Below are 13565 nucleotides of genomic sequence, written 5' to 3' on the forward strand. Positions count from 1 at the left end.
GACTGAAAAATGAATAAATAGATTGTTACACTTTCAGGAATCGCAGCAAAGGAAGAGAAAACGACTGGAGGTGTCCTCAGTGTCCCGTTGGAACATCTGTGCTGCTACTTCACAAATATCTCCAGCGACATTTGCATCCATTATTTTGTGATCAGCTCCAGTCAGAATCTACTTCTGCTTTGAGGTGTGCAGTTAGAGCACAGTAAGCTAAATTTAGTCTGAAAACTGTCAAAACATTTCTATAAAGCTACAAAAAAATTGTTAGCGAACGTTATTATTTCACAGTGTGAGTTTGACACTTCCAGCGTGTTTTATTTAACGTCGGGTTGATGGGAAGCATTGGGGGGGAGGAAGAGGACGGGGCAAGGGCTGAGGAAGAGGAGGAGGCGTGGAGGGGATTAATAAGTGCTTGTTGTATTAAATCAATGCGCCTGCAAGCTCAGGCACCTGATTAGCATGACCCTGTCCTGCACATCAGCACATTCAGGGCTGGGGGAGGCTGATTAGGAGCCAATGCTAATTTCCTCTCGACCCTGTTAGGAGCAGTGGGGGGATGGCAGGTAGAGAGAGGTGGCGCTTTCTGCCAGCGACACACAGCAGATTTTCACCGAGTTTCAATGATTCAGGACGTCAGGAATTCATGAAGATCAGAAAATTTAAAACAAGTGACAAGATTTAACATTCCAGGAGATATTTAGTAAAATTATAAAACAACATAATAGACAAGATAACCCTTCCAGGAAGAGCTAAAGATGATCTATTGTGCTTCATTGAACAAGCTAGGATGTTCATGTTTCTGCACAGCTTAAAAAGGATGTGGAAAAACCTTACAATGTTGTTTTTTCTTGCAAATTTTAGACATTTGAAACTCAGAAACATCCAAGATTTTTCTGGAAAATTTGAATCTCAATTTTTTTCTTGCAAATATTTTTGTAACTCAGAAATATCCAAGTTTGTTGTTTTTGTTTTGTAAAATTAGTATCAAAGTTGTTTTTTTTCTTGCAGTGTTTTACTTTTGAAACTCAGAAATATCATTGGGGGAGTTCTAGAAAATTTGCAAGATTAGTGTCAAAATTTCTGAGTTATTTTCTTGCACTTTTTTGACTTTTTGAGGTCAGAGATTTTCTTGATTTTTCTAAAAAAAAAAAAAATGTCTGATATTTATTGATTTTTTTAGACCAGCAGATTTTCACTGAGTTTCACGGATTCGGGTCGTCAGAACACATACATTTATATAACTCTTTCTAATGAAGATCAAGAAAATATAAAACAAGTGACAAGATTTTTATGCGGTAAACATTTCAGAAAACATTTGTAAACTCATGAACATAATAGACAAGATAACCCTGCAAAGAAGAGTTAAAGATGTTATGCCTTGAGCAGGTTAGGATAGACATACGGTCTATACAAAAAATGTAGATTACAGTCTTTTTTTATAAAATCATTCACTTTTAGAAAATTTCTGAGATTAATCTAAAAATTGTCTTTGCAAAAATGAACTCTTTTTTATCTACAATACGCCATTGTAGAGATTTCTTATTAAAAAGAAACATTTTAATGCCAATTTGCTCCATTAGTCATTATTTTTGCATCCAGTCTAACTCTGCCTCCAGGCTAAGTCCACTCGGTCTGATGCGTGGATTTCTTCACCGTTTGAACAAAGGCTGCGCGCGCAGGAGTCCACTGTTGCTCCGAAACCGAGCTGCAGCGCTGCATGGGTGCTAAGTCTCATTAAGCCGTTTGTCAGCCAGCAGCAGAGGACTGGTGGCGCTCGGACAGCAGCCTGAGTCGGTGCCGTGCCAATCAATACAGAGCACACAGTATCCACTCCTGCACCCTGTGACTGTGAGCGTGTTGGCACGCGTGCCGGCAGGAACAGCCTCCACTGTACCGCTCCAAACGGCAGCGCTGTTACTCAATATGACTCATTACTGTACTGTAACGCCTGGTGTGCTCCACCATGTTTGGATTTAGCATTAGAGGAGTCGAAAAGGGGAACAAAAATCTATATTCGGTTGGAGTAAAACGTGATACATCTGAAAAGATTACAATCATAGTTCAGACTGGGATAAATAAATACAGGAATCTGTTTTTAAATATTGAGGGGGAAAAGTGATCCAAACCAATCAGATTCCACATAAAACACCTGATTCTTCCAGTCTTGATTAAAATAACAGGCATCAAGTGTTTCTGGTAATTGAGAAAGCATCTTTTAAATCACTGTGGGTGAATTTTGATTTGCTCTTTTTTGTAGAATTGTTACCCCAGTAACTGTAAATAGGCTTAACGTAGACCTATTATCCAAAATTCACATTTTGTATGTTTTCACACTTCCGTTTGGGTTTCAACTTTTTTTTATTGTGTCTAGAAAATGAGCTGTTTCAAAATCCTCCAGCTTTTTGTTACCTAGCAACTCCGGCAGAGTTCCGCCCGTTACCTAGCAACCCAAGCTAAGCTCCAACATGTTTGGTCAGCTTGTTTTACCGCTGTGCTGTACAGAGTGTTTTGCTGTCGACTTACCATCCAGAGACCACCTGCTGCATTCTTGTTGGTTATACAGGAGGTTCTACTTCTGCTTTTCACTTCTGCTTTGACATGAGGCCTTAAAATTAGCTAAAATCTCATTACCTAAGAATGATTTTATTCAGAAAATGCAATTAATAAGCTTTGTATAGACCATAGGCCCATCATAACCTGTTATGGAAGTACAATAGGTCAACTTTAAGGCCAGATTTTCACTCTGGTTTGGTAGCACCTCTTGGAGCTCCATAACCCAGGGATGCTTATCCTTAAAGGGACAGTACTGTGTCTTTTCCAGAGACATGGTGCCATCTTATATTACAATCAAGTAGCTATGTTGCCTTTAGTTGTTATAAAAATGCATCAAACATAACTTAAAGGAAATCTGATGCCTTACAATTGGGCTTCTGTCTCTTTAATACTGGGGAACGATGTGAGATAGAACCATATCTAATTTACATTGCTTTAGTAAAGTGTTTTAAATGACACTCATTTATATATATTTTAATATATTTTTTCTGTCTGTATTCTTTGTGTAATTTTTAACCATAATGATTTGCTTTTTGACCTCTGAGATCCAATCTGATAAAGAGGATTTTAATGGCGCAGTTCAATCCTCCCCTCAGGTTTTCCTTTAACCTTCTTTCTCTGTCGACTTCACACAGCAAACGTCCCTCAAACTGCCTGTTTTCACCCCAATCTCTTATGTAATTTGCACTCAGTCAGGACGGGACAGTGTAAAAGATTAAATTTCATCTCGGCCTCCTTTCCTCCTCACCCGTACCAGGGGGAAGTCGTGCGGTTTAGAGTTACCTGTTAGGGCGGCTTGATTAAATATTAAGTTGTCCTAAGAGTTTGACCCCCCGGTTCTGCGTCCCGCCCCGAACTCCTTTTAAATCTTCAAACATCTCTGCTGCCTCCATTCCTGGAAGTATCGACGCGGTCGTTCACAGCACATTACGTGGGAGAGGGCAAGGGGCCTCGCTTTCATCCATCAGCTTCATTTGCCAAGACAAAAGAGGAGAAGAGGGCCAGCTGGATTTATTGATTGTTGACAGTGGGATGTTTAATGATGTGGGATCTCAAGGTGACACAAAAGTTGAAGCAAAAAAATCTAATTTGGAGAGAAATTGAGAAAAAGGAGAGCTGGTCTTTAGAGTGTTTTCACACCTGGTGGACCAAAATTGCAACATTTGTTAAACTTTTACACTACATTGAGTCAAACAAACCAAACAAATTAAGAAAGCTGTTCCCCTCCTCGCCTGTGGGGGCACTGCACCAAGAACTACTGAAGGAAACGACACAAAAACGTCTGACAAAGACACTGAGCACAACTTCCTACTTCAAAAAATGTAAACAAACATGGAGTCAGATTTTAGCAGCTGGAGGATTATCTTTGGTAAAAAGCCACAAGACGAGCATGTTTGTTTTGTTTGTATTTTCCCAGAATGCCCTGCACTGCAGTCCGCTTCCTGCTTTTGGAGCGGTCTTCGATAATTTTTTTACGTTTTCTTACAAAATGAAGCAGAGGATTTTTGTACAGCAATAGCTGCATTTCCTTTACAAATGTCAGCAAAACTTTGACAATACTCCATTATTAAAAAATCACAATTTTGAAGTTGTCTCCTTTAAATAAACAAAACTAAAATTCACATAAATAAGTTTAACACGATAAGTTATTAAAAAACATCCACCATCATCCACCAACTACTTCCTGTCTTCTTCGTCATTTTCACCAGCAGTAACATCCAGTTGTTGAACATGTGATTAACGTCATACAAAAAAAAGTCTCTCCTGCAGTTTTGCAAAATAAACAAATTTCAACATTGCTGAAAAACCTCCTCACTAGAACAAAAACTTTTTAAGTGAAAACCAAATTTTCTTCAAAGTTTCAGTGTTTCCATTAAAGCTGCCGTATGTACAGTAACTTATAAAAAAATATATGTTTTTTACACAACTGTCACCATGACAAAAGAAAAATCGCTCTTCTATGCCTCCTGCCTGAGCTACTATTGCACCAGTTCCAACAAAAAACAACCAATCAGAGTCAGGAGGAGGATCTTAGCGCTGTCAATCAGCCTTATGTACTCGCTGCTAAATGTTCTAATGGCAGAGAAACAACTTACTTTACTGCTATGTGTTTCTGGGATCAGGCACAGGTGACGTCAAATGTTCTAAAAACATTTTATCAACTTATCATTACAGGAAAACTATTTATTCGTTCTCATTGTTGGCCATGCTAACTAGCCTTAGCATTTGCAACAGGTTCAGCTATTAGGAAAAAGCTGCAGCATGGACCCGCCTCCTGGCTCTGATTGGTTCGTTCTAGTTAAGAAAAGCCAGAGGAAATCAATATTTTTCATCAATTATCTGTCTCATACCAATTTCAACAATATGTAAAAATATGTATATTTCTTTATAAAAGTTACATTCACTTTAAGCAAATTCATTTTCGTAATTCCAACTTGTGCAATTTTATGGTGAACAGCTACTTATTTTTAAAAATCCTTTTTTTAAGTTATTAAATCTCTCTGAATATCTCCTGCTGCTTCGCTAAAAAGCAAAGTGGAGCTTCAACTTTCCAAGAAGAAACAAAAAAAAGGCTCCAGTGCATCTGCATGGCTTTCAGATTCTCCAATCCACATGATTCCCTGCATGAACATCCAGATCTCTACGGAGTGCAGTGACCTTCGAGGCGACCAGCCGGCCTGCAGCCGGCCTCCGCTGGGACGGCGCTGCAGGTCGCTGCACCAACATGGCCCTGGGTTTGGCTGACCACGCTCCACCTCTGAAAGAAACGCTCAAGTCCCTGCAGACTTTTATAAACCCAGTTCTTGCGTTTGCCATTCGACGCGGCCGGAGCCAGTTCCCTCAGGCGGCGCGGCAAACTGCTTTATTTACAGTCGCTCCTTTCTCGTCGTGTTCTCCAGGTTACACATTTTCATGCTTTATTTTTTAAGGATTGTCTCCGTCAGGATGCTGTATTCTGCCTGGAGGGATGCTTAAACATGGCAGCATCCCTGGGGGGAAGCAGGTAGCAAGACTGACAGGCTGACAGGAAATCAGATACACTCTGCACACTTAGCCTTCATTAAATATTACATCATGCTGGCACATCTAGTACCAAACAAGCCTTTCTTACTTGAATGTTTCTGTTTTATCTGTGATGTTTTGGTTTCTAGGCACAAATTTTAGCTGTATTTTCTATTTATTGGAAATTTAATCAAAAATAGGGATTTCACTGCAAAAACACAAAATCTTCCAATGTAATTTTGGTCTAAATTCCAGTGCAAATATCTCAAAACACTTGAAATAAGACAAAACTAACTTTATAGCAAGATGTAGGAACTTGTTTTAAATGAATAATTTCTTAATATTATGAAGAAATAATATTATTTTCACTTTTAACATTTTTCCATGTTAAAAGTGAAAAAATCTGCAGTGGAACTAACATTTTTATCAATATTCAAACAAACTGAGAAATGAAAAAGTTATTTTTGTCTTATTTCAAGCTTACTAAGATATTTGCACTAGAAACTATAAATACTTTGTAACATTTTGTGTTTTGAAGCAGTTTCATAGATTTATCTCTGCAGTTCTGCATTATTTCAGATTATTTTCTTCTTTCCAGCATCCTGCTTGTAGTTTTGAAACTGTGTTTAGGTCCGTTGCCATGGTGATAACCCAGTTTGGGCGAAGCTTCTGCTGCCAGACTCAAAACGAATCAATGATTTGAAAGCTCATTCCCTGAGGCTACAGAACAAGCCCAGATCACCACCCCCCACCACCGTGCTGTACAGGTTTCAGAACAGCTGGATTTTATGTTTGTTGTCAACAGTTTCTGCTTTGCTTTAATTTTTCTCATTGGACTTTTTTCCATAAGTGTTGTAGTTTATTCAGATGCAACTATGCAAACCTATATTATGCTTTTATATTCTGTTAAAAATAACCTGGAAAACTTTCTGAGCAAAACTGTCGGGCTTTATCTAATTGTCTGGTGACAAATCTTAAAGGGAATCTTTAAAGTTTTTGTTCTTTGATTTGGATTCTAACAACTTCTAAAAAAGACCATCAAAAAAAAAAAGAAAAGAAAAAAAAACTCACCCATCTGGTTTTTGACAATAAGTTAATGTTTTTAGGTGTCTGGAAAATGAGCCGTTTCAAAAACCTCAAGATTGTTAACGTTTCACAGGCACTGCTCCGTTACCTAGCAACCGAAGCTGAGCTCCAGCATGTTGGTCAGCTGGTTTTACCACAGTGTGTTCAATGGCTGCTGGAAAAGACAAATGTTTGGTTAGTGACAACTTATTCAGAAACCACTTGCTGCATTCTTGTTGGCTGTACAGGAGGCCCCATTTCTGCTTTTCAAAGCCGTGTGTCTCGCTTGAGTTTTGCCTCTCACCAAATGGAGGAATGTTCTCGTTGAGTTTTCAAGTTCAATTCAAATTCAAAAGTACTTTATTGATCCCAAGGGGAAAATAAATGTTATTGTGACTCATAATTCAAACTCTTCAAAGACTTATGGTAATGGTTATCTTTGCATCTCATTAAAATGATCAACTTTTATTGTTTTAGCAAGTAATGTTCTCCTTAGAACAAGATACTGCTTCTGAATTTATTTCCAAGCTCTGGTCGTTAAACACTTCAGTACTTATTCTTATTTGAAAGGGTTTTTTTACATTTGTGTGAATATATTTGAATATATTATATATATTATATATATTCTTCCAGGTGGCAGCTCTTAGTTTCCCACTATGTGACAATAAATTATATCCCTACTTTGCTTTTTTAAGGTGATCACACTTAAATCTAATGGAAGCAGCTGGGTGTATTTAGTTATTCCCTAAAATATCTGTGTTTGATCACATTTACAGTAGGACTGAATCGCCATGAAAACCTCGTCACTGTTTCCTCTGAGTGACTGTGACGCTCATTAGTCGTACATCTGTTCCAGCGGAGTCCTGCTGGACGGCGATTATCTCTGCCAGGGTGACATTACTGAGACAGAGGGTGGCTCAGATCGCTGCAGTCCTGGGACTCGGCCGTAAACGCCGTGTAAAAATCCTGTCACTTTTTTCCAGATGAAAGCTGTGACCTCTGTTCTAGCAGCTAACGATGGAGACGACCTTCACAGCGTTTAGTGTTTCTGAAGGCATGATGGGAGGCTCTCCAGAGTGCTGTGAGGTGGCTGCTTAGATTGGAGCTGAGGACATTCAACAACAAACTACACTGCAAAAACTCAAAACCTTACAGTAATTAGGTCTAGTTTCCACTGCAAATATCTTAGTGCACATGAAATAAGACAAAACTAACTCTTAGCAAGAAATGAGAGCTTGTTTTGAATCAATAAAACCCTCATATTTATGAAAAGTAGTTCCATTGGTAGATTATTTCACTATTCACGTGGAAACTGATGGAAGTTGATCAAGCATGCTGGAACTCAGCTTGAGTTGCTAGGTAACGGATGGAATTCCACTGTGGTTGCTAGGCAACTGGCAGGCTTTTGAAATGACTCATTTTCCAGCCACCAAAAAAACATGAACAAATTGTCAAAACACCTGGGTGGTGTTTTTTAAAGTGCTTTGGTTACTTTTAGAAGCCAAATGGAAGTATGAAAACTTAAAGATGTCTCCTTTAAGCACAACTTCTTAAGTTTCCTCTGTGTTGAAGTTGGGAGCCCAGCAGTTCCCACGTCCAGCCAGCTGTTAACCGTCTCCTGTCAGCTCGCCTGTGAGCTCAGGGTGACTTTCCCTCCGCGCCTCGCAGCCGCCATGATGCCTTCAGGTTCTGGGGATAAATGAACGCGGGATAAAGAGGGAAGCGAGGAAGGCAGTGATGAATGTCAGCAGGTACAGGCAGGCAGATGGGCCCCCGGGACCCCCGGCCGGTCCCTGTGGAGCTGCAGGCAGCCAAGATCAGCATGAGCTGCCCGGCCCGGCGTCAGCACTTTGGGGGAGAAACTGGGAAAAGTGCTGAGGCAGGCAACTGCATGGGGAGATGAGGTGAAGTGGTGAAAATTTAACCACCCTGATGAAAGTTTAAGTGCACATGTTAAACAGGAGGTGACTGCATGGGACACTTTCACACAGTTTCTTGTGAATGGCTCCGGACTGCGCCGCAGACCCTGATTTTACCTGACACCGCACTAACCCTGGCTTCACCTCAAAAGTAACATCCTGCCCCGCTCCTAGTTTCTGCTTCTTCATAATTGGCGGTGAGGATGCTGTTTGGTTTCAAGGACATCGGCAGCGTTTCTCTGCACTGCAGTCTGGCCGATAAATATGCCAGAGCCTCACATGAAGGAACCGAAAAGCAGGGAAGAACCGACACCGATGTCAGCAAAATGTCTGCAGAGCTCAGTGGTAACTAGTTACATTTACATTTAGCAAAAATGGTTCTGTGGTAGTATTTTTACCATGCTGTTCTTTATTACGAAGCATCGTAACACTTGAAATATTGATTGATTGATTGATTGATTGGTTGATTGGTTGATTGATTGATTGATTGATTGATTGATTGATTGATTGATTGATTGATTGATTGATTGATTGATTGATTGATGTTTTGTTCTACGATGATGTATTAGGGCCATTGTAGATAGAAAAAAAAGAAGTAAGTTTTCACTAAAAAAAATATCAGAAATTTTCCAGGAAAAAAAAATATTTCTGAGTTTGAAAAGTTGAAAATTTGCCAGAAAAAAACAAATACATTTTCAGATTTATCTCAGACATTTTCTAGAAAAAACAAGAAAATGTTTGAGTATGAAAAGTAAAAAATTAGCTAGAAAAAAATCTGAAATTATCAGATTAATCTTAGAAATAAAATAAAATCCCAGCAAATATCAGAGTTTTACTGAAAATCTGTAAATCCCCTGTTTTTTTGTTTGTTTGTTTTTTGTTTTTGTTTTTTTCAAAAAGAATTTGGAAACTTGAAAACAGGCTAATTTATTTTGCCTAATTATGTTATTTTGTAGCTGCATTATTTATATAAATTTTTTCATTTTTATCTTTAAAATACCAAAATTTCGATGTAACTTTATATTTTAAAGCAGAATTTTAGGGCAATACTAAGATAAAATTAAAAATTAAAATTACAAGAATAAAATTATTACCAGAATAGTCATAATATTTTGCGTTGTAGCATTATGACTTTATTCTGTTTATTACAATAATAGCTCTACTTTCCACTACCTCTCAAATTGTAAAGAAAAAAAAAGTTATTCTTCTAATAACAAAATACCCAAAATATGCATTCCACTGAAATCATTTTCAAATTAGTTGCAATAAGTGCAACTGCAATTATTAGTACAAATATTCGTATTGAGGTTCTTGAACTCAGTTTTGATTTAGTGGTTCTGGTCCTGGAAACAACCGGCTGCCTGCGTCTGGTGCAGAACTGTTCAGAACCGTGAGAGCAGTGGTTACATAAGGCTCTCTGTGGGGAAACACACTCACTTCACAGTGTTGATGGAGTCTTTCACAGACCTGATAGGGTGTTGATTAGGATGTACTTTCCCACAAAGATCCAGTGTTGAAGTAGATCCTAGCGGCTTTTCTGTCTCCGATTATCGCTCCTTTCTTTGACTGTTCCTTCTGACTGAGCTCTGAAGCAACTGTCACCAATTTTTCTTTTTGTTTAAATCACTAGCTGTGTTTCCGTTGGCCATATAATTGCACAATTTAACTTTTCAACAGTAAATTGTGATGGTGTAATGCAAAAAAGTGTTTAAATTGCAGTTTTGTGAAATGAACCAGTTCTGAAATGTCCAGACAAAACACATGTTTTTTCAGAATTGGCTGGTTTCCATTGAGCAAATTTATTTTAGAAATGTCAAATTGCGCAACTGTATGGTAAATGGAAATGCAGCTGCTATTCTGCTGATGCCAATAAAACACAATTTTGCAATTCCCATGTTTCCATTAAGTAAGAAAAACAATTGAAACCATATGTTTCAAATGTTTCAAATGTTTCAAACATATTTATTCCATGAACAAATATGTTTGTTCATGGAATAAATCAATAAAAAATTTGCCACACCATCATCCTCCAACTATTTCCTGTTGTCGTTTTCTTCTTCATCGTTTGCACCAGAGGCAACTTACGGTTGTTAATGTGATCTGAAAAAACTTTTTCCTTTACAGTTTTGCAAAATAAACCAATTTTGAAACAGCCAACAATCTACCTCATCCTGGCTCCAAACCTTTTACCAAAAGTCGAGTTTTTTTTAATTGGCCTGTTTATATTAAGCTAATTTATTTTCCAGTGTATCATTGGGTGATTATGTGTCAATGGGAACAGCTTTTGAGGTTTTGTGAAGATTTGTAACGGCAGCTGCTTTTGTCCTCCGGTTTCCTCCAGGTGCGGTGCGAGCCTCTAGCATCTTCCCCATCCTCAGCGTTATCCTACTGTTCATGGGAGGCCTGTGTATAGCTGCCAGTGAGTTCTACAAGTCACGCCACAACATCATCCTCAGTGCAGGGATCTTCTTTGTGTCTGCAGGTGAGTCAAGCAGCAGCAAAGTGAGGCAGGGTGGACGAGAGACGAGATTTTTGGTTGTCTGTTGTTCTGGCGCTTTGCACCATTTCATCTTTTGTATTCTGTTTTTTTTTATCTTGTTGCTAGGCTAAACGTCACCCTTTGGGAGTCATCTCTAAAAATATGGTGTCCCTGACACACTTTCCTTTTTATCCATCAACATTTACCATGTCAAAATATTCTCTATGATTGAACCTAACAAACTGAAGAATACATTCTGCTCTTGGCATGACATTGAACATTTGATTAGAAAATAACTCTGTAAAAACACATCTTACCAAGTACAAAGATGTTAGTACATTTGAAATAAGACAAAACAAACTTAAAGTAACTATTCAGAAAAATATGTCATTTATATTAGGGTTATAATAAACTGTTAGTTCCACTGGTAGATTAATTCACTTATGCCACAAGACATTTTCACGTGTTTTAAGTGTCAGTGGATATAGTATTTTTNTGGGTGATTATGTGTCAATGGGAACAGCTTTTGAGGTTTTGTGAAGATTTGTAACGGCAGCTGCTTTTGTCCTCCGGTTTCCTCCAGGTGCGGTGCGAGCCTCTAGCATCTTCCCCATCCTCAGCGTTATCCTACTGTTCATGGGAGGCCTGTGTATAGCTGCCAGTGAGTTCTACAAGTCACGCCACAACATCATCCTCAGTGCAGGGATCTTCTTTGTGTCTGCAGGTGAGTCAAGCAGCAGCAAAGTGAGGCAGGGTGGACGAGAGACGAGATTTTTGGTTGTCTGTTGTTCTGGCGCTTTGCACCATTTCATCTTTTGTATTCTGTTTTTTTTTATCTTGTTGCTAGGCTAAACGTCACCCTTTGGGAGTCATCTCTAAAAATATGGTGTCCCTGACACACTTTCCTTTTTATCCATCAACATTTACCATGTCAAAATATTCTCTATGATTGAACCTAACAAACTGAAGAATACATTCTGCTCTTGGCATGACATTGAACATTTGATTAGAAAATAACTCTGTAAAAACACATCTTACCAAGTACAAAGATGTTAGTACATTTGAAATAAGACAAAACAAACTTAAAGTAACTATTCAGAAAAATATGTCATTTATATTAGGGTTATAATAAACTGTTAGTTCCACTGGTAGATTAATTCACTTATGCCACAAGACATTTTCACGTGTTTTAAGTGTCAGTGGATATAGTATTTTTTCATCAACATTAAGGAATTATTGACTTAAAACAAGCTAATATATCTTGCTGAAATGGTTGGTTGGTTGGTAAGTTGGTTGATAGGTAGGTACTCTGTTGCTGTTCTTTCAAGTGTGCTAAGATATTTGCACTAGAAACTAGACCAAAACATTTGGTAACATTTGTATATTTTTCTAGTATAAAGCATAAAAAGTCTTAAATCTAATCAATTGCCACTTGTTTTCAGCTGACACTTTCTCTTTCTTTCCTTGTTTTTCTAATCTGCTCATGATTGACGATGGTCCCTCAACGTCCTGCCAGGTCTGAGCAACATTATCGGGATCATCGTGTACATATCAGCCAATGCGGGGGATCCTTCAAAAAGCGACTCAAAGAAGAACAGCTATTCATACGGCTGGTCCTTCTACTTTAGTGCCCTTTCCTTTATAATAGCCGAGATGGTTGGCGTCTTGGCCGTGCACATGTTCATCGACCGCCATCGACAGCTGCGAATAGGGGCGCGCGCCGCCGACTACCTCCAAGGCTCGGCCATAACACGGATCCCCAGCTACCGCTACCGCTACCGGCGCCGCTCGCGCTCCTCTTCCCGCTCCACAGATCCGTCGCATTCCCGCGACGCCTCGCCCGTGGGCCTCAAGGGCTTCAGCGCGTTGCCATCCACGGAGATCTCCATGTACACGCTCCCCCGGGACACCCTCAAGTCGTCTGGCACGCCCACGGCCACCTACAACTCCGAGAGGGACCACAACTTCCTCCAGGTCCACAACTGCATCCAGAAGGACCTGAAAGACTCGAGCCACACCAACACAGCGAACCGCCGCACCACGCCGGTATGAGAGTCCGAACAGGCCCGGCGACCCTGGAGACACGGGAAAGCCCTGTGGGCGCGGTACGCCCCCCCGGAGAAGTTGGATTTCCATGTTTATAGACATTTTGTTTTGGTTTTTGTTTATTTTTGTTGAGATGCATGACTTCCATAGCCATTGTTGAGAGAGTTTCAACTGGATTGGTCCCGAGTAAGTGAAGATCTGTCATACTTTTGGACAGGTTTGTTTTATTTATTTATTTTTGACGATTCGGGGAACCAAAAATCGGGTGGGAATGGCGGGGCATTTACCAGATAATCAGTTCCATGATTTCATTGCCCTTGAATTCGTTTGGAGCAAAAGGTCGAGCTCCCCTCAGCCAGCGTACCGCTAAGCTACATGCGCCCTTTTTTATTATTTACTGACTCATCTGTTAATTTTTTTGCATTAAAACTGTGAATTGTTACAGCTTGGGATTCAGTAAGAAGTACCCCAATCTGTAATCTCTAACAAAGGTACTATATATA

General features: G+C 39.3%; 1 protein-coding gene across 1 annotated transcript in view; it reads left to right on the forward strand.

Annotated features, from left to right (window-relative positions):
• Window positions 1–13559, forward strand: part of cacng2a (calcium channel, voltage-dependent, gamma subunit 2a) — a 59742-nt gene extending 46183 nt beyond the window's left edge. The window contains exons 3-4 of the mRNA XM_007562099.2: window positions 10879–11019; window positions 12533–13559. Coding sequence (XP_007562161.1) covers window positions 10879–11019; window positions 12533–13068 — 677 coding nt within the window. The 3' untranslated portion in view covers window positions 13069–13559. The remainder of the gene's footprint in view (window positions 1–10878; window positions 11020–12532) is intronic.
• The last annotated feature ends 6 nt before the right edge of the window (window positions 13560–13565 follow it).

Source organism: Poecilia formosa, unplaced genomic scaffold (genome assembly GCF_000485575.1).
Source record: "Poecilia formosa unplaced genomic scaffold, Poecilia_formosa-5.1.2 Scaffold134, whole genome shotgun sequence".
Taxonomy (NCBI): domain Eukaryota; kingdom Metazoa; phylum Chordata; class Actinopteri; order Cyprinodontiformes; family Poeciliidae; genus Poecilia; species Poecilia formosa.